Source organism: Prinia subflava, chromosome 1 (genome assembly GCF_021018805.1).
Source record: "Prinia subflava isolate CZ2003 ecotype Zambia chromosome 1, Cam_Psub_1.2, whole genome shotgun sequence".
In the NCBI taxonomy this organism is placed as follows: domain Eukaryota; kingdom Metazoa; phylum Chordata; class Aves; order Passeriformes; family Cisticolidae; genus Prinia; species Prinia subflava.
This window is the reverse complement of record NC_086247.1, coordinates 148,937,052-148,964,657: the sequence shown is the minus strand read 5'-3', so window position 1 is coordinate 148,964,657 and position 27,606 is coordinate 148,937,052. Positions and strand designations below refer to the sequence as shown.

Here is a 27,606-nt window from a genome sequence, read left to right as displayed (position 1 = left end):
TATTTTAACTAAAGCCTTTTATTCTATACAACTGTGAAACATCATTTACCCTTCTGGCATTGCAGACTCTTCCATTAATCTTTCCTGTTACTGTGTTTCAGGATGGTTAGAAAGAAAAAACAGAAGGAAAATTACAACCTTGGGCTGATTGCAAACAAAAAATTACTGTGAGCAACTCCAATGTACACAATAGGACAGGAAGACAATGAGGAAACAAAACATAACCCAAACAGGGCCTATTGGAACAGACAAAGACCCTTGCTATTAATAAATACAAGTCAGGACAATTTACCAATGAAAGTTAGTTCTGTTTAACTATTTAATTCACAACACTAAGAATGTGCAGTTAAAGCACAATTGTGTCAAACTAAGCATACACAGAAATGGGGATAAAAAACTGAACCTGATTCTCAAAAGATGGGAAAAGACATGCTAGCTTAATTCTGAACCATGGTTTTGTCTAAGCAATGAATTTGTTTTGCTGGGTTAAAAGTGCAGAAGGGAATGACTGTTTTGACTATTTGACTATCTTTTCAAATCAAACATGATGAAAAATATTTTACTTTTTGTCTGACCAATACAATCCCAGTAATATAATTTATTGGGACTTTCTTTAGGCCTCAACCTAAATCTTGATCACAAGATACAGGAAAGGCTAGAGCATGTGTCTCCTGAAGAAACTCCAATAATATACTGCCCCTTGAAGGCACTTGTGCTTCTGCTTCAGACAAGAGTCATTTCTGAACCATTTCTTTACGAGAATTTGTAATTTGCTCTAGCTACAAATGGTTTTCTGGGATATCCCCACATTTTCTCACAAAAAGCTGAAAGGCCCTTACCCTCCCTCCCCCCAATAAGTTAAATTTCTATAAAAGATTACCATGAGCCTATGACAGTCACAGATTTTTAGAAATAGCAGTGAAAACAAGATCTGCATAAATCTCTAACAAAAGAACAATTGCATATAAAACCTCAGAAAAGAAGAATCAGTACTTTTATCTCATGAATATGAAATCTGCTGAGAAGTTTCTAAAGTTTAACATTAAACATATGAAGTTACAATCAGAATGGTTTGAAGTTTTAACAAAATGTCACATACCTTTGGAGCACAGTTACCAAAAATTAGACTAGTGTGTCTTTAGAACACCTAGGACACAGTGCAGGAAGTAGTTACATATATATTTAGAAAAAAAAAAATTCTAAGTTGCTGCAAAGCACGTTCACTCTATTATGATGCACAGCATCACTGGACTCACACTGCTCTGATATTTTTCTAGTGTTCTCATCTTGCATGTCAACAGCTCTCTAAAGCAATTAACACAATTCTCATGTTAACCCTTGGTTTGCAATTAAATGGGCCCATGCAATACCTATTTTCTGGTGTTTTCCAAATTTCTTTTAGTGGTAGAAATGCTTAAGTAACCCGTGAGAAAACATTGCTGGAACTTCATGAATGGAATGTACTAAAAATACCTTGTGTGCAGTTCTGAATTACATTGTGAACAGTGACTAATACAACCAAACCTGTTTGATACTGAGCATGAGCAGATGAAGGGATTATGTTCTGGAAAAAAGAAAAACCAAAAGCAAAAAAGGAGGAAGCAAAAGTCTGCACTGGGTTATCATCCACTCTCTGTACACCTCACACAACACAAACCACTCAGGGACCTCCCATCTCATTGACCGAGACTAGGACAGACTTTAGTTGAAGTCATATAGATTTTTTTTTTCCTCTATATTACAGGTCTATTAGTCACTTGAATTAAATGTTTACTTCCCGTCCATACTGAGGCATTGGAAGTCTCATCTACCTTAGGGGTTCAGTGGGCTGCTCTAGAACTACTCTTGGAACCAGCACAGCAAGGTCAGGTAAATAAAGCCTGCTCGGGGTCGGCGCTGCCCTCACGTCGATTTCTGGCGGTAGTGAAGCGTCAGGTCCCCGCCGCTCTTCCAGATGAAATGCTTTACAGTCCGAAGGTCCATGTTGGGGTCCAAAACCTGCACAGCAACAAGCCAGCTTTTACTTCACAGGTCTGCTAGAAATTAAAAACAAACCCTCCAGCTCACCCACAGGACTGTGAAAACTGATACCAAGATGAGCCAAGCAAAGACTCAGATTTTTCAATTAGCAACTAGGCCTGATTCATTACTGAAAGATTTCAGCAGAGTAGCTTGTAACTTCAGATTACAACCACCTCTTCAGTACCTAATCTTCATTACACTCATCAGGCAATTAGTGGTTTTGGATCAATTTTGAAAACTGCCAAAAAAGCAGAACTCTAAACATTCCAGAAATGCTAAAAATAGAACTCTATGGAGTTGTACTAAGCCCATTTGTTGACTGTGAGTAAGTAACCCTGTAAGAGCCTCATACCAAATTAAACAGGTTTATTGTGAAAAATCTTTAATCTGCCTATCTGCAACTGTCAGAAACTTGTGCCAGCACTAAGTTCACCTAACATCAAAAAATTTACTTAGCTGAAATATACTATAGATTATGTATGTAGTATATTTCAAGCTAAGAACTCAAAAAATCACAACCAATTCACTGCTAGGGCTTGGTTTTGATCACAGGGAACTTACCTGGTCCTGGCACAGAAGTTCAATCTTCTCCTCTGCTAGCACAGCAATGTCCTCCTCCTTTTCTTGTTCTCCTGCTTTCTCATTGTTGGAGGAGCTTGTTGTCTGCGACTCGTTATCCAAGTTTATGATTTTCTCATACACGTGTTCCATCACTTTTCTCACCTGAAGCATGTCACTGGCTGACAGCCGGTCTCTGCAGCAGTTAGAGGAGTTTGTCAGGAAAAAACTTGAGAAGCAAACTGTATTTCTTATCTTCACAACACATTCCTCAGCTGTAGCAAACTATGCAACCATACAGAGATCATCTTTATATTGTCTAGTAGTAGTTTATCAGGATCATCCACAATACCATGATTGGAACAGCAATTTATCCAAAGAGTCACACAGCAAAAAACTCAGAAAAGTGGCTGAGATATTCAAAAGACCAGATAAAAACCTGCATTGATTTCTAACCAACCCAGCTCCCAGTTACAGCTCATGTGACTGGCAAACTACTTTGCATTCCCTACTGGCAGTTTTTGTCCCTTTTCCCTTCAAAAACCAATTATTCTGTTACCAACAGGAAACAAAGCTGTGGTTCTGAACAGAGCAACAATCTGTAAATTCATCTGCTGATTAAATACCACAAAAGACAAAGTCCCATTTCAGTCCTTAGTTCTTAGACACTTCTTAGCATAAACTTGTACAACTGCCTGTTGAACCTAAATCCCCAGTTCTTCTGAATATTCTGATACAACTTAGTGCTTTAGAACAATGCTGGTAAATGACTAAGGACTTCCACAAATTCATCAAGCACAAAACAATCCTCTGAGAAATCAGTGAATTGGTTTGGTGGGGGGTTTTTGTTTGTTTTTCTTGAGCTTGCAGGGTTTTTTTCTGTAATTTGAATATTCAATGTTGATAGTCATGTTTGCATTACTTACTTTTTTAGAGTTTTTGCCCCTGATGATGAATGAGGTTGGAGGTAGAAGGGAATCTTATTGAACTTGGGCATATTTTTCTAGAAGGAAACAAGTTTCAGAAGTGTTAATTTAGGATGAACCCTTATCAGCTCCCATTTGCAGCAGCTGCTATGTGAAGTATATGCAGCTCCTAATTATCAAAACCCATGAGAGATTCCTAATCAACATTCCCACCACAGACAACTTCCAAATTACTCATACTCCTGAGACACTTCAATTTAGATGATGCACAGATCATCTAGCTTTTGAATATAAATTATAATTTATTTCAAAGGCAATTAGTACTCAAAGACAGCAGCAATATGAAGTGTATTCTCTGTTCCTGAATTCCTCACTTGAAAAGGATACCAATTATGCACAGGACTTTGAATTCTTTGTTTAAGACAGTCTGTCAAAAGAAATTGAGCAAAAGTGCTTTAACTGGACACATCAAAAAATGATGTATCTCGAAGGGTCTTGATTACAGACCTTGAGACCACTTATTTTAAACAAAGTAAAAATTTAAAATGTCATTTCAGATAGTGCAAAATTAATTGTAGTACATCTTAAAAAAACTATAAGAAGCCAGACTTATACAACAAATACTTACATCCACAGTGATGTCAATTACCCATTGTGGCACCGTTTCATTAAGAAGCATAGATTCAGTTTCACCACCTGAATCCCGACATAACAACCTGAGACACACAGAAAGAACCTTTATTGTAACAGCAATTATTGTCATTTGCATTCAAAAGCTTTCAGGAGAGGTTCTGCCCTTTTAATGGGCAGGGAGCCTGAACTCTGTTAGGATCATGAACTCACTGGGGAAGAGATCACTTATTTTCTGTAAAGACCAGAAAGAGCTGTAGGAAGACAGATCCCAGAGCAGAAACAGGGAACAGGATCTCAGGACACTATGGCTATAACATAGAAAATGTAGAAAACTACTTTGCTCTGGATTGTGTTGTGTTTGTGTGTGGCAGGAGAATGGGAAAGGCATCTTGGCATAAAGCAATTCTCTCCTCCTTGGGAAAAATGAGCTTTGCATGTAAAGCATCTGCTAAGCCCTCACTAAAAAGAAAGAATAAAACCAAATTCAGGAAATGTGCACATGCAGTGATGTGAAAAAGCCACATTTCATTTCATAAGTTGCAATGAGGTATTTTGTCAGAGTCCTGCAAGCCACCATAAACATGGCTTGCTCCCTCCAGTGGGGTCTTTCCAGTGTTCTCTTGAGGAGCAGCTGCAGAAGAGGGAAGATCCACCAGAACAGAATGCAGCAAATATTAAACCCTGGGTACAACATAAATACATTGATACTGCAGGAAAAAAAGTCAGTTTTCCAAGCTGAAAATGGTTTCCCTGTTTTACTGACCAAAAGTTACATCATTCTGGGGCCTGTTCAGCCTGGGAAACAAAACCAACAAATCAAACATGCCTCACCCCTTACATTTAAAATCCACTATGTCAGTAAATATCAAACAATTCTCAGTGTTTGCAAGCTCAGCACTTGTTTTGCACTATTAAACTGTCTCTGATGTATCATATATCACAATGTGGAATGAGAAGAAATAGAAGGGTAATTAGTACACACATTGCAGTTCAGAACCTGTGTTCCTCCCTGCCAGAGATTAGGACCTTCTACAGGATTATCAAGTAATTTTGGGAGCAGAAGCCCCAAAGCCCTTACTGCTTCAAAGCCCCACACCTTGCTGATGTTCAAACTCACATGCACAGCTGGACAATGCCAAATCACCATCAACAGCTGCTTATTTTGCCTGTCAAGGGCATGTCTTAAATGTACAGAACAGATCCAAAGAACATTTTTGATAACATTCCTGCTTGCACTAAGAAAGGGATAGTTCAGCCACTGAATTTATATTTGTAAGATTTTATACCTGAACAAAGTGCGTCCTCCAGCCTCACCAAAAATAACTGGTGTATGTGGTGGCACTTGGAAATATCCATTTCCTTTCTGGACTCTGTTCTCCTGCTCCCCATTCACTGTTGGAAAAAAACACATAAAACAGCAGTGAGACTGCACTAGGCCTTAAAATTGGGCACACATTCCATCTACAGCAGATTTTTGTAAATTTATAAAATCATAAGCTTCATGAAAACCAAGAAAATTCCCATTTCCAAGACACAGCAAGTAAATAAAAAGAAACACTACAGAGTAACAAGATCAATACAGGTTTGTGGAAGGCCTATTTCAAAAGCTTGTAAAAAAGCTCCTAAATAAAGGAAAACAAAGCCCAAGAGCTAAAACGTGATAATGAGGGTTTTTTCCCATTTCTTTTATCAAACTGAACAATACTAATATTAGGAATCAACTGAAGAGACTCTGCTGAGACAAGACTGTTCTTCCCTCTAGAGTGACAGTACAGAACTCCAAAAGGTTGTTTGCACTGCTCTTCTGCCTGGATTTGCCAGATGTCAAACAATGTACTAGGAAAGCTCAGACTCCCAGTGCCTTGAAGCTCCTGTGTTATAAATTCAATTTATTAGAGTTAATTGCAGCAGCATGGTCTTCAAAGACTGAAGAACATGATTCCATATCAGGTGGATAGGACAAGATTAAAGAAAAATCAGTATTATTTATACACCTCTTGAGCAATGCTGCTTCTAATCAGTTGGTATCTTGACACAATGTAGAAGAATTTGGATGCCTGACTTGCACTTGGGAAAAATCATCTTCATTAGACTGTGAAACCTCCTTACTGTATTTGAAAAGAGGTTAAATTCAAGCAACATTAAGAAATTTAAATGGCTCTTATGACTTATGAGATGAATGATTCCTCAGCTTTCTAACCAGAAATACACATAGCCAAAGAAAGGTCAGAAATTGTAATAAAGAAACCAAAAAAGAAAATCTATATTGGAATGGGTAAACATGATACTGAAGTTACAACAAGTGAAAAATCTTGTAGTTTAAAAGATTTTTCCTAACACTTCTCTGAACAATTGAGAGGAACAACACTACATGTATTTTGTGTTTACTTAGATTTGTATTTCTTCACAAATGCCAGTGTTCAACAAGTACACTTCTCCTCCTCAAGTGAAGTGCCAGTTTAATTTAATTAAACTCCTCATTTTTTCCTTTTGGAAGGGCAATGAAAACTGATTCTGTTGTGAGTACTCCAACCATTCCACTCATCCCCAGCTCTAAACAGGAATAAGCAGTGCAGCATCAATAACCCAACACCACAAAAACCTGTGAGTGACACTTCTCAAACCCTGTCTGGCTCTAAGCTGAAAACTGTCAATACACAACAGTCTGAGAATCAGCAACTGGATCCAGGAGTCTGCCAAGTGCTCTAACCCTCCATGGAGGGCGGTTTTGAAAGAAGAAAGCAACTAATTCTTGGCACAATCTTGTCACAAAAGAGCTGAATGTACAGTTTTCTTAATTTCATCATCTATCTATAGAAAGTAATTTCTTAATCACCAAAGATAAGACTTTTCAGCCAACTCTGACCTGGGTTGAATTGATTTCCAACTCAGCAGTTACAGTGTCTCTTATTTTGCCAAATTCAGCCTCAATCTTACATTTCACATGCCTGTGGTTTTCATCTAATACCTCACTGGACTTAGCATTGTTACCTTAAACACCACTTTAAGGTGTTTTCTATAGACTTACTCCATGTATTATAACATTGAATGTATTTTTTCCAATAAAGCTTTTACTTTATTTTGTTCACAATACCTAGAAGAAAACTGGAATTATGTCAAGAGAATACTGGCTAACATTAGATAACTGAATTACTGCTATTTATTGGCACAGTCTAGTATTTCTTTTCCAAGTCAAGCCTCAGTTTGCCAGTAATTGTTTTTCATCAATATTTTTCATCATGTTTCCCTAACTTCAGAAAAATTTATTCACCTTTTTTTTTTTTTTTTTTACAGAGAGACCTAAGATTTTTGCTGATACTTTCAGAACTTTTGGGTGTAAAGCAAATTTAGAAGTGCTAAAATTTATTAGGAGAGACAGGTGTAAGACAACAAAAGTTGTATCTATTCAAGAAATAGATATATAAACAAATGGACAAGTAATAAAGAAGGAAAATATTAAAATACTAACCATGGTTTATCTCATTTTCTTCTTCATCCATTGGATTGATATGTGTTCTAGGCCAATATTCCAGAAGTGCTTGCAGCAGAAGCCCTCCAAGGTTTACTGTCAAGACACAGCAAGGCAGAACTTCAATCACACAAAAAGCCATGGACAACATCATAATTTCCATTTGACCCACAGCTGAAAATTCCCCAAGGGTTTGATCAGTTCTGTTCCCAAAGCAAACTATTTATGGGCATAGAAATCTGCTTGTCACCATCTGAGAGCTGCATGTTACAATCTTTCAGGGAAAGCTGATTTTAGAATCCCTGCTGTTGGATCACTCATGTGCTTTAACATTCTCTGCATTAGGTTATAATTACTTTTTTCCTTTCCTTGAAGGTCTAAACCAAAATCAAATGTAATCCCTGAACATGACTGTTTCAGAAAAAAAAGGAAATACTTTATTTGGAAAGTATGCTACAGAATTTAGTATTAAGAAAATAAGCCCCAAAATCCAATCAGATACTGCCATACATGGCACTGGAATACTTCAAAACATATATATTGGAAATTATTCTGATTTCTTTGTTAAAATAAACACTAATACTAGTTAAAACTTACATTTTGGATCAGAACCATCAGGACTGCTAAATCCAGCATCCTTTGCTGAAACCCAGGCTGCAAAGCAGTCACTTTCATCCAAAGTAATTGTCAACATCTGTTGGCAAAAGACCACGAGGAATGTAATAGTTAATTGGGATTAAATAAGTCTATCAATTTCTAACTTCGTTCCTACTTAGCTGGGAATACAAACCAAAGAATTTCTGAAAGGATGACAGCACACTTTGTTTACCAAACTGTATTAATTCATAACTGGCATTGGTGGACTATACCACAAGCAAAAAATTAATTAAAAAATCTGTTTATCAGTTTATTAAGAAGAGGTAAATTTGCTGTTTTACTTGAAAATAATTTTACTCCATCAGATAAGCAATGAATTTTCTTCTAAAGTTAACAAATTAAAACCTTTTTGAACAAATAATATATGAAAAAATGTGAAATGACATGAAACCAACAGATTTAGGAGCTGTATCTCACCCCGGTTTTCAAGTCCACTGAGAACCAGTTTGGCACATAAACCATTTTAAATCTCTTCTTAAATTCTTCTTCAAAATCTACTTTTCCAAGGTCTTCAACTTTACATGCCTGTTCACCAAAGAAATGTACAAGTACTGAGTCATATCAACACCTCAAGTAGTTTCTCTGATTTTCATACACACTTGGACTGATTGTGACTTATGATCTCTCCCTGAGCACTGCAGTCCAAAAAAACATACAAGTTAAAGGTTAAATCTTTTTTAAAAAGTCAAACAATAGTTTATATGGTGAGTAATTTTTATTCTTCATTTATCTCTGAGGCAGTGGAATCAAGCCAGTAGAGAGGTCTGGAAATATTACTAGAAAATATTTTCCCTACACTGAATAGACTGCTGTCTTCTAATACCCTCTGTCATTTTTCTCCCCATCAGTACCAATATTTCAGTACTCCATCTAAAACCAGTGTTTCCTGCATATCAAACAATAAATTCAGCTCAACTACTGCAATGGGAACATCAGTGAGTGAATTTCTGTGCAGATGCTTTATGTCTGTTTTTCCATATTTTTACTTTAAAAGTCCTTTAAGTAATTCTGTTTAAATCCAGATTATTATAATCCACTGGCAGAGTCATCCTGAAATCCCTGTTTTAGGCAAACACTAAGGACTGCAACCTTGGAATTTACTCCCTCAAAATCCAGGAAAAGTTACAAGTAGCAAGGACTGAAGGGTGCAGCTACAGGTAGGAAAACCTCCCTCTCTTCTTCCAGCATCCTCAATAAAGTCTCAGCTTTTGAGAAAAAGGAGCAACACTCTGACCTGGCAAATAATCTCATCTCTACAGTGAATATGTACTGAAATACATATCAAGTGACACTTCTCACAGCCTTACCAAGAAAAAAAAAAACCCTGAATGAAAGTAAAAATTAACATTAGCATTTGAATCTGGTCCTGAGATCTAACATTGCACACTTACATACATATTGAAATAAAGAAAACTTTTCCAAAAATAATCTAGATAATTTTTAGTATGAATCTATATCCTCCAAATTAATTTTTTGCTTCAGTCAACAACTCAGCTGAGCATGCTTTACCTCATTACTGATCTTGGCTGCACAGTTCAAGAAGAAACAAATATTTAGAATTTAAACAGCCTTTTGCCAGAGAAGGAATTGCTGATCATCTCACTGTTGTGGGATTTGAGTTCTTCCTCTCTGCACTCTTTCCCCTCTCCTCTGACCAATCACTGGGTAAAGCAACACAAAAAAGTGTCACACCAAGTCTCCCCAGGCCACACTAGGCAGGAGCCAGGGCTTCCTTCTGTTCATTTTCCTGCCTTCCTGACTTAGCAGCAAACACAAGCCCTCCTTGAAACAAACCCCCATCAAAATAGACATTATTATTTCCTGAAAAAAATTCAAGGGTCTGAATTCCAGGAGAATGCAGATGTCAATACTAGATTGAATTCAGGTGAATGCAGGTATCAGCCTCACATCAGGGAAAGCTACAAAAAACTCAGAAATGCCCCCTCCTTTTTGAAAAGGCAAACTTTGCATGATATCCTGAAACAGAAAGATGATTAACTTTCTACCACAGAAATCTCAAACACTATATATATATATATATATATACATATATATATGTAAGTGGCACAAATAATTAATCATCCAACAGTAGAAAATCTGAAATTACAGCCTTACCTTCAAGACATCCCAGTATGCCACATTATTATTTGTGTCTTTGGTTAATATGTGCCTCTTGTCATTAAGAATGTGGCACTGAATAATACTAGCACCCCCTGGCAAAAAAAACCAAGAATTAGGGTTACAACTGTCATTAGTTTTTTTCTAATATCACATTAAATTAAATTGCATAACATGACATATGCTGTTCTTTGGTTTCCCTTCTTTGTGTAAACCTTGGGTCTCACCAAGGTTTAAACATGATTTTAACTGTAACCAATACTGGACAGACAATAACCACATTGCTCTGGTTGAAATCATAGTATCATGTTTTTAAAAAACTGAGTCTATCTTAAGGTTCTATCACTTGTGCTAAAGATAACAGATTTTACAAGGTCCTCTGCAAAACAGCTGTTTACCTTTTATAACTTGGTCAGGTTGTGTACACAGGGGTGGTATGGGATTGGTACAATCATTATCATAATCTCCTGATGCTCTAAAATTATGGATTCCCTTCAAAGTCTAAAGAAAGAAAATAAAATAATGACATTCATAATCTTCTATAAACTCTGCTTTTATCTGTGAGTAACAACTGCCAGTTCATGCTGCTATTTAGATGTTAACTATCCAGTTCCAAGAAATATAATTTATTTCTCAAAGCATCAAAAATAGAGAGCAAAGAAAGTAATTTAAAGCTTCATACCTTTTGAGCAATTTCAATATTGGTATTTTATTATTTATTTTAAAGAAAGTTTACAAATCACAGCACATCCCAGTCAAATGGAAAGCAATAGCCCAACAGTTGCCACAGCAGGACTGCAAATCCTATGACTACTAATTGTATTCAGACTGTAAAATGTATCACTTACCCATTTATTCACAGAGGATTTAGTTGTTGCAACCCAAAGTGCTGGAGGAGGATCAGCTGATCTATCCAGTTCCATCTAAATAATGAAACAAATTTTCAGTCATACTTAGCTTGGTTTCCCTTTAATAATTAGTATTGTGTAGACTCACTCCCATAACTGAAAGAATCTCAGAAACAGCTCTACCTTCAGTTTACTGGAGAAATACAAAGTTTAAATAAAAAGTAGCTAAGATGAAACTTCTTAAAATGCAGAGGATTTGTTACAAATATTCAAAAAATGAATTCTAGACATGGGCAATAACAGCTGTAATGTGTAACATTGTGTGTAACACAGCAGTTAAAGTTACTTCCAGCATGATGCAATCTTGTCTAATTGACAGTTTGCTAAGTACAGTATTTCCTCACTTATTTTATATTCAGACACTTCAGATGGTTAAAATGAGAATGTAAGAAGTTATATACTAATGAAAAAACAGAATTTTACACATTTGGCTCTGATATCACATTTCTCAGATTAGTGAATCACTGTAGCCAAGACTAGAGGCCCCCTCTAACGTCTGTACAGCTGACCAGCACTTTCATGTTCCATTTTGAACTGAAATTTTTCACATTCTGACTTTTCCAGAAGTAAATTAAAGTATCCAGGATTTTATCTTAACACACGAAGCTAAGGTTAATTCCAAGGAAAGCCAGGCTTCTTATATTTATTAATATCTGTTTCAACTGCACACTCCTTATACATCTGCAGGTTCCAAGGTCATGTCACTAAAGTTAGAAACAGCAAAAAAATTCAAAAAACAGTCTCTTTGAAAGATTCAGACTTGTGCAAACATCATGTTTAGGTGTTCAAAAAACCCACAAACAACTTTACTCCTGGTCCCCATGAGTATGTAACAGATTCTGTAACAGTCCTGTGCCCATATGCTGCTGCTAAGAAAAATTCATTTTTGTACAAAACCTTGGTAATGCCAGCTCAGTTTCTTAAAACTATACTAGAGCCTGATAAACCCAACCTCTCGTGTGTGAAGCATATTCAATTTCAGTAGTATTCAAATTTGCATATTTTCAGTAGCTGCCAGGAATCCATCTTCTTCAGGCAATTAAACTTCAGATGGAATTTAGGAGACAGACCCAATCTGCTGAAGATGTTGTATAGTAAATGCTTGTTAGCCAATGTGAATTCTTTAATCAATTTTTACCTCAACCCACTGTTTCACGAGAAAACATGCAAATTCCCTTTTATACTGTCAGGGTGACAGAACACTGGCACATGCCGTGAGTTCTCCATTCTTGGAGATACTGACAACACATCTTGATGTGGTTCCAGGTTCCAGTGCTTTTGGGCAGGGGAGAGAAGTGGACAAGATGATTTTCAGACATCACTTCTAACCTCAGGCATTCTACAATTCTCTGAATTAAACTCACTTACCTTAAGAACTGGCGCCTTTTCTTCACAGATCAGCACCCGGATATCCGGATTTCGTAAATCTGTGCAATAAATCTTCCTGTCTCTTCCTCCTGAATAAACGTGAGTGAAGGCTTCATTGACCTGCAGAGCCCAAACCCCTTCATCGTGGACTCTGTACGTGGCTATGCACCTCTGCTGCCCCAGGGACCACAGGCGGATCGTCCCGTCAGAGCTGCCTGAAAGACACTGAGCAACAACAGCACATTGTAGTCAAATAGCTGGTGAAGTATTTCAAAAGATTTTTCCCTATAAAAGGATTTGATAATTCATATATTTTATATGAGTTATATTTTTCCACTAAAATGGTGCTAAACAGGTAACAGCTCTAGTCGTGATTTCCAGTATTGCATGTAAACAACCCACTCCACATCCAGATGAACATGGAATAAAACAACTTTCACCCCTCAGCCTCTCCACCTCAGCCATTAAATATCTGTCATCTATGACATTAAATAATTGCATTGAAATGGACTAATGACATTGTGCTTCCTTAAAATGCCTTTGTCTCAGGTTAAAGCACATACCTGGGTGCCATCTCTGTTCAACAACAAAGCTTTGACGTTGTCTGTGTGCCCTTTGAGTTTCATTAGTTTTGCACAAGTCCTTGGATCCCACACCCTTAGGACCTATGGAAACAGACACTGGATAAATGACATTAACACCACTCTTCCCACCAATGTGTTACCTCTGCAGAAATTAAGCCTTTCCAAATGAATCAACCCTTATTCTGAACATGTGGACATCCACCACTGAAAATATGTTAGAACAAGAAAGACATAACTGTATCTTATGCAGCTCCAATAATCAGGTGTGATCTTCTCCTGATTTTAATTTGATTTGTTCTGGCTTCTTCTGTTTTCTTCTGTTTTAAAGAAATTAAAGAATAGAAGTGACTGGAAACAGGACAACGTCATGTGGGCAAAATAATGTGTCTCTGACAATCCTTTCAGATGCTTCACTGGTGTATGCTAGTTTCATTTTTACATTGTCTTGGAAATAAAATTCTCTCAAGGTCAGATTAGGTAAAAAAAACCTCACAGATTTAGGCCTGTTTCACCTTCCTTTACAACAAAGAGCAAGGGCTGTCTCTTGGGAACACTTGAGCTTCATTAGCTCTCTTCATTTCCCACCTCCTGCAGGGATCTTGCAAATTGCTGGCACCTTCTCTCCTACCTGCAGCAACTGCTTCAGTTTTGATAATCACCTGAGTCATGAGCCCTCAAAATCAGAGCTCTTGTGGGGAAATGTAATGATCTCTGACAAAGAGGGTTACACAAGTTGATCTGATTGTCTCCCCTGTGTATTAAAGCTCTATAGATACATCACATCTTCAGCCTGAGGCAGGATTTGTATCCCACACTTGCACTCCCACTTAAGAGAAGTGTCTGCCCTCACTATTGGAAACACAAAAGCTGCTACAGACATGACACTGGAAATGAATAAAACTGTTTCTTTATACTGAAATTGAACAGAAGTGAAAGGAACCTCACCAAATTTTGCTTACCTTTTCAGTGGACCCTGATACAATAACTGTTCCCATTTGATTCATTGCAAGGCTGTAGATTGAGTCTTTGTTCCCACTCAGGGAAGAAGCTATTTCAAAATAAAATTCACAATTTAATTTTTAATGCTGTTATTTGAAAGACACACTTATTCACTCAAAACTGGTATTTTAATACTCTTTGAATGAAAATAGTGCAATTCTACCCCATATAATAGAGTTGCTTTAAGAAACACTATAGTCAGCATAGTGCTGGGAAAACCCCATTCCAATTCTTAATCTACTAAAACAATAAAAACAAAGTAAGCCCTCAGAAATGTGGTCATTACAACCTTGGTGACCTTTTAGCACCACAATTCTGTGCCAGGGCCATTAAGCTACTCTTGCTCAACCATGTTATTGGAGTATGACACTTCTTTGTGATCTTGTAACACACAGTATTTGGATTTAAGTGCAGAGATTTTTTTCCAAGACAAGTAACAGTAAAATTCTACATTTTGTATTCAAAAGGCTCCTCTTCTAGTTCAGCAGAAATGCAGAGAAGTTACACTGCAGCACTGAAATGTGTTATTTGAGCAGGGATGCTACCTCTGCATTTGTGAAAACCATATGGCAGCTCCTTAGCACCACACCTACCATCAGAGCTGAGGAATTCCACACCAACCAGCCTAACTCACTTTTGGAGATTAATGTACCAGTCTCTCAACTTGGAAAAGTACACACATAGCAAATGAAAAATCATCTATTTGAGAGCACAATCAGGCATTTCATCCAGCCTCAAATCCATACCATCAGTATGCCAAGAAGGCTGAGAATAGCAACAAACTGCATGGCCAACAAAAACCTTCACACAATGATTTATTTATATGATGGAGCTAAGTTTCCAGCACAGGATTTATAGCCTAATATCATAATGTAATATCACATTTTGTCACAGTGGAGAAACCTGAGTCAGGGCAGGTTTAGGCTGGAAATCATGAAGAGGTTCTCCCCCCAGAGGGTGGTAGGGCACTGCCCAGGCTCCCCAGGGAATGAGCACAGCCCCAAGGCTGCCAGAGCCCCAGGAGCATTTGGACAATGCTCTCAGACACAGGGTGAGACTTTTGGGGTTGTCCCATGCAGGGTCAGGAAATGGACTCAATGATCCTTGAGGGTCCTTTACAATTCAGGATATTCTATAAGCCTATGAAGAATTATGCAGCTTTACTTCAGAGTCCTCTTAGCCACTGGTTACAACATCCAAATGCAAACTGTCAAATGAAATCTATTATTTGGTGCAAAAATAAAGTGAGAGTTTCCCACTGTTCCCAGAAAACAGCTAAAAGCAAAACATAGAACTGAAAACTCTTGAAGGTTAGCACTCTGTTCAACAATCATAATAATTTAGGAAAGGATTACATACAGAGTTATCAAAAGCTGGATAGCAGGAATAGGAGAATCCTTAATGTACAGAAGCAGAATTAATACCAGAACAAAAGCAAAATTCAACTCCACTCTCTTCTGGAAGGGACTACCTCTCAAAAGCTAAATCTCTTCACCTAATTTGAATCATAGCTCTGCTGACTGAGAGACTCTTTAAAAATAGGCTTGCTCTTAATGCTGGTTTGTGTACACTGCTTCCAGGTAATAAGATAGAGAACTAATGCACAAGAACAATTTTCATTTGTACTCTGAAAAAATCCATACTGCTTGCAAGGACTCAGGAAAACAGATTCTGTGAGGACACACTGTGCTCTTTCCAACAGAAACAGTTACTGGGGAGCACTAAAATGAAAGAAAAACTCCTCTGCTTCCTCCTCCTCCCCCTTATGAAATATTTGTGTTCCTACTCTAGAAATGCAAATTTCTCCCTGTAACCTTAGAGGTAATGTCTCCAATTCCATTTGATCTTGGGTTCAAAACAAGCACCAGCTCCTCAGTACTCGCCATCTCCTATTTCTGATTTACTTGAATCATTTAGGTTCTGTATCACTGTTACACCGTACAAGAAATGTTTTTATGTTTCTTTATTATCCCTCAACTGAGCTTTCCTGTGAGTTCACAAATAAATTCTTCATTCAAAAACTCTTTGTTCAAGTAGAAGACAGAGAAAACTTACGGGTATCAGCAAAGTTTGGCTATAAAATAATTCTACTTTCAGTGAAAAAAAGAGAGAAATAAAAGGATTTTATAGTTCTGGGAAATATAAAGTAAATTTCTTTAGTCATGTGCCATCCCAATAGCATTCTGCAGTGCAACACTGCTCTCTAAAGCCAAGTCTCTTTCAAAAGCTACTCAGACATGTCAGCACAAGGTTGTACTTGACTTAAAAAGTTCTTTAGACAATAAATGCAAAACTGACAGTACTGCCCAACAGATGCACCTCTGGTTTTAGAAGCTACCAAATCTATATAATTAAACACACCTTTTGCAATCAGCCCAATACAGTAAATAAAAACCCCACACCAACAAAACTACATGCCTACCTCTTACAGAATCACATGACATGTGTTAGGAATAAAATTTAAAATTGACACAACATAGTTTTGTAGATTTTCTTTGAGTCATTCCTAACCTATGAGCAACTAGGCTTACTCAGAAAGATGAACGTGTGGCAGTGTGCAAGATGGTTCTGTTCTTTCCCAATGCACACGTGAGACTGCTACTGTTTAAATATCCATCAAACTAGCTAAAAAATGAAACAGAACAATTTTTCCAACCTACCTAACAAACAGCAAAGTACACTGTGGTCACACTAGATTCTCTTTCTCAAAAACTCAATTGTAAAATAGCCAATACAAACCAGGATGCCATGACCCAGATCTATGTTATTCACTTAAATCCAACTAAACCTGAAGACTGCTGTGACACCTCCCAGAAGAGCAACTTAAACAGCTCTACCCTGACCATACTAAAAAAGGCAGTGCTGGAATTGCTGTAAGAAGGAAAGATCTCACAATTTATCTAATGCCTTTCTGGGAGAGAGAAGCAGGACAGATGACTTCCTAAAAGATTATGGTGACATTGAGAATTAACCCTGATGAGTAGAATCTACAGTTTCTCCCTGCCTTCCAATCTCTAGTGAGATTAGATCTCACCAGTACGTTATCCTTATATGTAATGAGTGCTTTGTGTTAGTCTGTGTGGTTTTTAGTCTGGTTTATCTAGTAACTATTCTTCTCACAGAGATTTGACAAATGTATCAAGTCCTGCTTTAGGAGCTGTACTGTCTGTTTTTTCAGCGTCTATAGAAACAAAAAAACAACCTCAAATTATAAAACACAGAAAATGTAGGAACAAACAAGCTAAGAGAACATTTCTATAAAACGTTGGCCGAGAGGTTAAAAGCTTCTCAAGTTAAAGCTCTACCAAGTTTCAGAGAAATCAACACACCACAGTTCAGGAGAAACAGTTCAAAGAGACTCGTCCTCTATTCTCAATGCCATGACTGTTGGCTGCTCTAGATTTCCAGCTATTACATAACACAACAAATGGACTGAATGCATACAAACCTCACCTTCAAATTTCTTGCCCATTTTTTATGTACAGATAGAAAAAAGGCATCCACAGTTTTAAACTGACCTCACAGATGATGCTACTCAATAAAATGCATTGCATTGCCTCCCCTCCCCAGGTACCTACTTGTGACAGTATTATTTGAGGCAGTCAGTGCTGTGAGAGTATTTACATCCCAGAGGAATATTTGTCTGTCCAGCCCAGCAGATGCTACCAGCTCCTTATCTTTTGCATATGCTAAAGCTTTCACATAGTCCTACAATAAAATAAATGTAACAATATGAATCAGTGTTATCCTTTTGAAGCCTCCATCTTAATAATTGTAAGAATAGCAGTGATCACACACAGTATTTACAGATAATGTTTTTCACCTTATGCGTCCTTAGTGTTGACATGCAAAATCCCTTATGTGCATTCCACACTTTAACAGTAGTATCTGAAGAAGCAGATATCACTAAATTGGAAAGAATAAAGACTAAATTTTAATGGCTTATATATTACTTTAGGGCATATTTGTACTACTCTAATTTGTTTTGCAAAAGAGATTAAAACAATCATTTATATACACATTTCAGTTTCCATTAAAACAGTTGCTTACACTATTTACCAAAATTACAATATACATCACAAATTAATTTTACATGCTAAGAAAAGATTGAAAATAATTAAAGCATCAGATAATTTACTTGTATACAGTTTCTGAATATTGCAGTTCTGAAACTTTTAAGTACTTACACGTTTTGCCATTGCAGCAGAGCACAATGTCATTTACCCAATCTGTGTGATGTTCCATAGATGCTATGTAAGGGTCTTGCTGCAAGTTAAGAAAAAAGAGGCTCATCACCAGTGGAGAAGATTGTGACTATCATATCCTGTTGTGATAAATTCAAAGTTTCCCAATGCAGAGTTGTTTGAAATCACTCTCACAGAACCTGTCTGTAAGAACTACACAGTTATGTAAGATACCATAGAATGAGCAATATCAAAAGGATTCTGGGATCACAGTAATTGGCAGACGTTAAAAAACAGCACCAGGTATAGCCCTGTAGGCACTTTACCAGCAGGATACCTTGGAAAAAAGCATGTTTAGACCCAGGAAGGCCCTGCTGACTGACCTTGTGCTGATTGACACTCCATATCCTTATGATGGAGTCCCGGCCTGCTGTGAAGAGTCTGTTCAATGCTGGGTCCAGCTGAAGTGCGTTCACCCCGTTCCGGTTATACTTCTCCACTTCATCTCTAATCACATAGGAAACCTAAAACACATTTGCACAAATCCAATTATGGCATTAAGATATTGACCTGGCCATAAAATCTGAACATCTAATTTCACCTTTGTAAGGTTCTTGAGTAGAAAATATGAAGTTTTACAAGCACTGTCTATCAGTTTGAGAGTCACCAGCACCACCAAAGTCACTTGCTCCCAAAAATGGGGAAGAGTCGTACAGAAGGTTCAGCAGTCATAGAACTGGAGCCCAAAAGATTCTTTTAATCATTACAACTTAAGTTTAGTTAGATCCAGAGAATCCTCAGTTCAATTCCCTGCTGTGTGCAAATATTCTGGGTGGTCTTAGACAACACACTGAGTCTGTGTCTCACTTCCCAAGGGGTTCCAGAGTTTCTTAGGCTGCTATGCCAATATTTGCCAGCCTCACAAAGGAGAGGTTATGGTCACCATGGCTTACAAAGCACTGAAAGACTGGAGATAAAAATTTAATAGCTGTCACTATTATTTTAAGCCAATTTTTTAAAGAGCTACCTACCTGCCAATATAATAAGAAACTCAAACTCCTAGTGCCCTTTCAGATAAATTATTCCATTAGTTTCTTTCCTTCCACTGTGTAAAGGTTATTTCATGGATTTGTTCAGAAAAATGAAAAGGAAATTTCAGGAGACCCTGAAAGGCCACAGCAGTCTCCATTATTATTATTATCTAAGACACTGCAATTTCTTCAGAGCTACTGCACTCACTTTCCTGATCCTTGGGTTTACACGCTACTCTGAGGAAAGCCCTCAAGCTGAGGGAAAAGAAGGGAAAGATGCCAGTTATGCATCTTCCCAGATTCTATAAAATATAATCAGAACAAGGTAAAATTTCATGCTTGGTATAATCAAACCTGCTCAAAGCAGGAATCCTCTGGATACACACTCATCAGTGTTTTGAAAATGCTTATAAGGAGTAGTCTTGGACTAGAGATCCGAAAGCAATTTTTCACTCCGGTAACTGTATTAAAGTAATATAAAGAAATGTTTTCCAGATCAGATCAGTGACACAAAATAAATCCAACAAATTAAAATGTTCAGTGGCCCTTATCACAGAAGAGGTATTTTACAGCAGCTCAGATTCTGCACCATGAGAGCAGACAGGTGCATTTGGTGAATGTGGGAAACACCTCAGGCAGCACAGCCAGAACACTGATGCCTCCAGAAAACATGTGCTATTCTCTGTTTGAGAAACAGCTGCAGCAGCTCTACAGACCAACACTGAGGGATAAAAATTAAGAGCCTCCTCAATCCTTCTGCCTCAACACTCTCCATTTCCACTCCACAAGTCCTTCACTACACTTACTAATGTAGTGTACATAGTGGTATATGTACAATACATGTACATAATTGTATTATGTCCCAATGCTTTTAAAGGCCTTCTGTCAGCCACTCTCAGCCCTTTTAGTATCCCTTCCTCCCAGGTCCTCATTTCCAGTACTTTCAGCTTCTCTCACCCATTACATGCTCGCTATCCATACTCAAGTTTCCAGCTACACACAGCTCCAGAGACGCTGCTGAAACAAGACACCATCAACCCTGCAGAAGTGTTCTGCTAAAACACTTCAGGCACTTGAGGTATTATTGCTTTTTGAGAGCAAAGATGTATGTGCCACTCCTTACCTGGGCTTAATCATATCATGTCTGCATTGCTGAAAGACCCACACAGATTGTGTGTACAAAAGAATGTTCAAGTCAAAGTCAAAGTTTAACATGATACAAACACAAGGCAAAGGGATGCCCATCGAATTCACACTGCTGTCAAACTCTTTGAATGAAGTCAATGAAAACACTCAGTTAAAAATACTAAATGTGAGCAGCTAAGACACAAACCCAGAGGTCAGTAGATCAAATTTAATGTTATTCATTAGAGAAAACAATATTTTCCTGACATGGTGTTAGGCTCAAGATCAGCAGGGCCCTTCACCTGTTGTTTTCCCAAATGCTAGCAGGATATTCTTTGAGAAATCCTCAATTTTTGGATTTGTTCCTCCTCTGTCAGTCACCTCCCATATTTGTTATGTTTTCAGGTATAGTTTAAGAGCTCTTCATTCCATTCATAAGTTAGATTGTCAAACTATGCTAGTCACCTAAGCATGGTGATGCTGATGCTTTTTGCACATAATGATTTTACTCTTTTTAATTTAAAGGAGCTCAAGAAAAACACAGCCATAAATACTTAAAAATACAAAAAAAAAAAAACCCCAAATGATGGCTTACTTTAGTAAATAAAGTACTTTTCATACATGATTAAAACTTCCATAGGACTTTGGAAATTGAGTCATATTTCTACATTAATCTTGACAGAATTAAAGTCAGCTCAACCAAATGCTGTTTTTCCCTCACACAAAGACATGATCAGAGGAGAATGACAACCATTTCTCATTACCACTAGTACTGAAATACTCAAAAGTTAATTTGCCCTTTATTGCCTTTAACGACTTCCTCATATTAATTTAGTCAAACATCTCTTGGCAAGTACTGTTTTTATTTCAAAAGAACAGGGATAAAAGAGAGGGGTTGTATTGTAAGTGTTATAGTTCCTGGGTAGATCTGAGCTGGATCTCAGCAGAAGCTGAGCAGGAAAACCAGCATCATCCTTCATTCTCCCTGAGAAACTTGTGAAAATTACTCTGCTCTAACAGCTGAACTAAACAAGATTAAAATGTTGAGGGGTTTTTGTGTGTGTCTGTGTAAATACAAGAGATTTGATGTAAAAAATATGGCAAAACAACAAAAAGAGCTTGTTACAAAATTCCCCATGAGTGACTGCTACTGTGCACAGAATTCAATCAGTTATTTTTGTCTCTCCTTAGACTTAGAATTTTACAAAGTGTTATTTACTGTTCACAGAAGGAATAGTATACTTGTTCTGATAAACTGTCTTAGAAATTGAAGGAGCAGTGGTAAGAAGAAAAAAAAATCCCTATTCCATTAGGTAATGATAACTTCCTCAATGTCAGGGGGAGGAACCATGACAAACATTTTTCAATCATAACAGTAATTCTAATCCAAATTAAACATGGACTCCTTAATTTATTTATTTCTTTTTAAATTTCTAATACTACAAGGACAAACAAAGAAAATTGAGAGAAAATTATTCTGTGGTCAGCAAGCTGATGGGACTTTAAATGAACACTGCAATTTGAGCAGCTGGCTAAGGACAAGGCAAACCATTTGTCCTGAAAACAGTATGAACTGAAAAGGCCTACAGCAAAAAATGGACTCTTCAACTCATTTGAGAGACCTAATGATAGCCAAATAACTGTCAGTTGTTTACAATGAAAATAATTACTAAATTTATTTGCTCATCCACAATAAAAAAATATTGAATTCCTGCTAACCCGTCATTGAGGCTGAAATAAACATCTTGTATATTAACAAAACTTGAACAAGACACACACCACATGTGGCTGAACTAAAAACAACCCCACGAGACGTTCATTGCACACCACATGGAACCCTTTGGAAAGGGAAGTATAACACCAGAAGCATCCAAGCTTGAACTTAAATGCATTAATTCCATGGTAACATATTAATTCCATGGTAACATATTAATTCCATGGTAACATATTAATTCCATGGTAACATATTAATTCCATGGTAACATATTAATTCCATGGTAACATATTAATTCCATGGTAACATATTAATTCCATGGTAACATATTAATTCCATGGTAACATATTAATTCCATGGTAAGAGGGAAAAATTAAGGGTTCCACAAAATGTGTTGAAAGGTTGTTGAAATGCACGAGGAACTTAAAATGCATCACTAAAAGCAACAGCAAGTTGACTAAAAGAGCTGAAACCTGTGTAAGGGTGGCAGACATGCAGCCACAAAATCAAAATATTCACTAATAGGAACAGAAGAAGACTGCTGATAACCCACATGTTCTCCATTACATTCTTATTTGGGGGGGAAAAGGGTGAGAAAGTGCTTTTTTGTTTGTTTGGGCTTTTGAGTGTCACTTAGCATAGAATTAAAAATATTAGTAGATTTAGTAAGTGTACAATACAAATACAAAAACATAAAGTATATTTTCAAGCCTCTGTGTACACAAGCATATCTAAACAATATAAATGCAGTAAAGTCCTGGTTGAGGAGAAACTGCTGCGATAACATTCACCTCTGCCCCTGAAGCACACAGATCTTATCACTGAAGATAAAGGACTGGATTCTGCCTGGAAAGGGGTGTGGAGACTCCCAGGAAGTGAGGACTGAGATCTCCGTGGCATTTGCTCCACATAGGAGAGGCTGGAGCACATCCCTGCTGTGCCCTTTCCATCAGAGCACAGAGGCAGGGGCAAACCACAGACACAAAAATTGGGATATAAATCACCATGGCTGTACTGCCTCCATCGGCTGGGAGGGGCAGGCCCTGCAGGATGTGAAATATTTTACTGACAACCAAAGCTTTGACATTGACACTGCTGTAGCTTTTATAAGCTCCCATAACCAGTAAGGATCTTCCACAGCAGCAGTGCACAAACATCACAAACATCCACTCATTATAAAGAGTTTATGGGATTCAGTACTCTAAAAGGATCAGGATTAATCATTTTAATGACTACCTAAGAGCTCCAGAGATAAAGCTACTGCCAACAGATACACTTTGGCACACAGAGCCAAATTAATTTCTTGCAGGACTTACAAGTGTTTCCTGCATGGATAAGCGTATCAGCTGATGTGGGACCATGTTACCCCGTTACACTACATGCATTATAACAGACTTTATCTTCACAGATGGGTAAAATCAGCTTTTAAAACATCCTGCCAAACCATGCGAAGGAAATAGGAACCAGCTGAACTCTGAGGACACTCATTCCTTGTTTCTAAGCGAGCAATTAAAAAAAAAGGTATTTCTCAAAATCATGGGAGGGTTCCATGAGATCTGAATTGCATCAAGAATGAGATAAGCGGCAGTGAAGTACAAAGGAAAAAAAAACCAACACTGCTTTAGTGTCTTGGTGGAGCACATGTACCCCTAAAATTATGGCTTTTAATTAAGGAGACTATTTGAATATTTATCCAGGCTACAGAATAAAAGTAATGGAAGGCATTAAGAAACTCACTTTACTCTTTTACAATGGAATCATCATACTGGCTATTTGTTTGCTTAAGCAAGCATTATATATTCATAGTATTTCATATACATTTCATTATATATGAAATAAACATATTTGCAATTATTTTTACATTTATTATATATAGAATATAAAAAAAACACATATCACATCTAGTAAGCTGCAGTATTAGTGCACAGATATGATAAAATCAGTTCAAAAAGATCACAATGGTTTGGGTTGGAAGGGACCTTAAAGAACATCTCATTCCAACCACTGCCACAGCAGGGACACCTTCTACCAGACCAACTTGTTCAAACTCCCATCCAGCCTGCTCTTGAACACTGTCAGGGATGGATAATGAGATTTTCTTATTCTGTGCAAGACTTAAAGATGAAAAGTGCTTAAAATTAATGCAATCATATTATTAGGATGCCGATCTTTATATGGTAAAATTCTCATGTGTTGTCAACAGGTTGAGCATGGTGATAAATTAAACTTCTTTCCTTTTTCTATGCATGGAATTTATTTTGAGGCCTAAAATATCCTGATTAAACCATTAGAAACTATAATTATATGCAGAAGCATCCTAAACTGACTATTTTGGATGGTTTTGCTTACCAGTAGAACAGGTGCATCCAAGCTAATAATAGTTCTCATTTCCATAAACTTCAACCAGCTCTCCTGCCACGTAAGGAATCAAGTTCCTGCATGCCTGAGAGGGGTCTTTTGTAAAATCCCCTTCTTCCAGCCTCATAGGTTTGGAACAAATTTCTCCAGCTCTCTCCCTTTCAAAAACTCTATGTAGAAGCACCCTAAATGCTCAGCCATTGGGAATTAAATCATGAGTGGTTTTAATTTTCCATTAGCAGCTAACGGATATAACAGCCACTTAAAACTCCTTTACTGGAACAAAGTCCTGTCACTAACCAAGCAGGTGAAATAATAAGAAAAAAAATCCAGCTTCTAGTCAAGTTTTATGAATGTTTATCATGGAATGGTTTGGGTTGGAAGGGATCTTACAGATGCTGTCATTCCACCCCCTGCAATGGGCAGGGACATCTTCCACTATCCCAGGTTGCTCCAAGCCCTGTCCAACCTGGCCTTGAACACTTCCAGGACTGGGAAGTTTCTCTGGGAAACACAAAAAATCTGGATCTAAACTTACAGTGCACTGCTGAGCCACAGATCAGTGTCATGTACATCAACTGTCATTGGTACATGAGGTGAAAAAATACCACACAGCACAATGAGACACGACAAAACATCACAAACCAGCACAAAACCACCTGTAAAAGCCAGCTTTTGTGCTAAGCAGTGCTTGGAGAACAAAAGTAGGAGTTAAAAAAGGAAACACTGAGCTCTTTGATGCATGCTGCTATCAGGGAAATACTAATTCATAAATAGGAGTGCATCAAACAAATATCAAGGTATAATAAAATCCCCTTCCTTAGGGGTGTAACCTGTAAAAACTTGTTTATAGCACAGGCATTCTTCATATTTTAATGCATGCCCAGTTTTTTTCTGAAAAGGTAAGGGAATTCTTTATATAGAATTGACAGAGTGCTTCCCTTAACCACAGAGAACACTAAATGTTCTAAAGATACACCCATTTCCTCTGTGTGATAAATGATGTGTCCAAAAACCAAACCCACCTCTGTTTTGAAAGCTCCTAATGCTATGTCAAGCCTAATCAATATTTCATTGGATCACACTGCACAGGTACAGTGACACTGGCACTTGCCACTAGGCAGCTTTGCACATTGATAAAGCATTAAATCTTTTCCACAGAGAAAGCTGTAAAAACATCTAAAGGGCTGGCAGTATCACAAAAAAGAAGAAAAGCATTGAGAACCATAAAATAAAACTATTTTAATGACTTTTTCTGTTGAAGAGTCTTGACTTTTCATCACTTTGGTGGAGACTGGAATTACTTTGGTAATTCCAGTCTCCACCAAGGCTACAACAATCTACTCACACCTACACGTGAGCCTAAACCACAGGTTTAATTCTCCCTCAAGTGTGTTGGGAATGTCTACACCCACCTGACTGCCTGTGCCACGGGTTTCCTTCAACAAATGCTGCTGGAGCTGGCAAAGAACACTGCTGAAATTTGAGAAGAAAAAGCCCTGCTCCTTGCTCATGTGTGCAGAGAGAGAGAGCGCGTTTTACAGAAGCTAAGCAGAAATAGGATGAGAAGCAGATCAGAGAACCACGGAATGATTTGGGTTGGAAGGGACCTTGAAGATCACCCAGTTCCAACCCCTGCCCTGGGCAGGGACAGCTTTCTCTAAATCAGGTTGCTCAGAGCCCGGTCCAACCCGGCCTTGAAAAAATCCAGTGATGAACCATCCACAGCTTCACTAGAAAAACTATTTCAGTGTCTTACCACGCTCGCAGTAAAGAAATTCTTCGTAATATCTAATCTAAACCTAGTCTGGCACCGGACACAGCCGAGACAGCCGCAGCAGGAATCTGCAGCTTGGTCGCTGCTGAGAATTCACCAAAGCAGGTCTGGGCGCACCGTTCTCTCGGTCCCAACTCACCTCCCCCCGTGCTCTGCCGCTTTTGATCGGAGCTGCTTCAGCTCTGCCTCCTGCGGGCTGCAGAACCCGACCCTGTCGGGCAGCGAGCAGCAGATCAGCCCCCGCGGTGCCTCAGGCGGCCGGCGGAGGCGGGGGAGACACCCTGGGGGCGTGCGGCGCTGCCCGCCCTCACCGCAGCGCCGTTGCGGGAGAGCGAGGCGACTGCGCTACCATAGAAACCCCCAAGGCCCGACATCCTGCAGCCGCTGGTGTAGCCCGCGAGGCTCTGGGCTCCCCTTGAGCCGTGCCGGCCCTGCCGCGCCCTCACCTGCACTTTCCGCCGCCCCGCCGTGTTCTGCCGGTGGTGCGCCGCCATCTTGCATGTTGACACTCTGGCGTCATGTCCGACCGGAAGTGCCGGCCCCTCGCCCGGCCCGCGCGAGGCTTTTATACGCGAGCGGCAGGGGTGGGCGTGGCCAAGGGCGCGCGGCCGCTGGGGGCGTGGCCAGCGGCCCCGCCCTGAGGCCGTGCCCGCCATGTTGCCGCCTCATGAGGCGCCGCCTCAGCCCCGCCCCAGGGCGGGTCAGGTTTGTCCCTTTTTCCGGTCCCGCTGCTCTTGTTTTGTTCCCGTGCACCTCCTGATGCTCCTGCGGTGTGTTCGTGCCACTTTGCTTCCTCTCGAGTGGTGGCGAAAGGCATGTGTTGAAATAAGAAAGGGCCCACTCGAATAAACAAAATCAGCGGTTTCAGCTGCCAGTAATAATCAGGGGGTCTTCTATCGGTAGTTTTGTACTTCGTTGATAATAGCCAGGGATTTCTCTGTGTGGGATATTCTTGTCGATTAAGAAACAGGGATGTTGGTTAGGGCATGGTGCTGTTAACTCCCGGGTTGTGGGTTTGATCCCTGGCTGGGGCATTCTCTTAAAATTTGGACTCCATCGTCCTCGTGGGTCCCTTCCAGCATAGAATATTTTGTATCTCCTGTATCTACTGCATGAGGAGCTGTATGAAGTTGTGTGCAAGACTCTGTTCTTGGCACACCATTTCTTAGACTGGT

The 27,606-nt window shown here is 38.6% G+C and overlaps 1 protein-coding gene across 1 annotated transcript; it reads right to left on the bottom strand.

Annotated features, from left to right (window-relative positions):
• On the bottom strand, positions 1-26,964 carry WDR48 (WD repeat domain 48). The gene is made up of 19 exons (XM_063416548.1): positions 26,878-26,964; positions 18,810-18,950; positions 18,430-18,508; positions 18,066-18,148; positions 17,821-17,950; positions 14,203-14,291; positions 13,223-13,324; positions 12,660-12,884; positions 11,232-11,306; positions 10,782-10,884; positions 10,381-10,478; positions 8,683-8,790; positions 8,206-8,302; positions 7,609-7,704; positions 5,426-5,531; positions 4,135-4,222; positions 3,507-3,583; positions 2,584-2,776; positions 1-1,998 (listed from the first exon to the last, which is right to left on the bottom strand). The coding sequence occupies exons 1-19, from the start codon at positions 26,923-26,925 to the stop codon at positions 1,903-1,905; spliced, it is 2,034 nt and encodes a 677-aa protein (XP_063272618.1). The 5' UTR covers positions 26,926-26,964; the 3' UTR covers positions 1-1,902.
• Between the last annotated feature and the right edge of the window lie 642 nt (positions 26,965-27,606).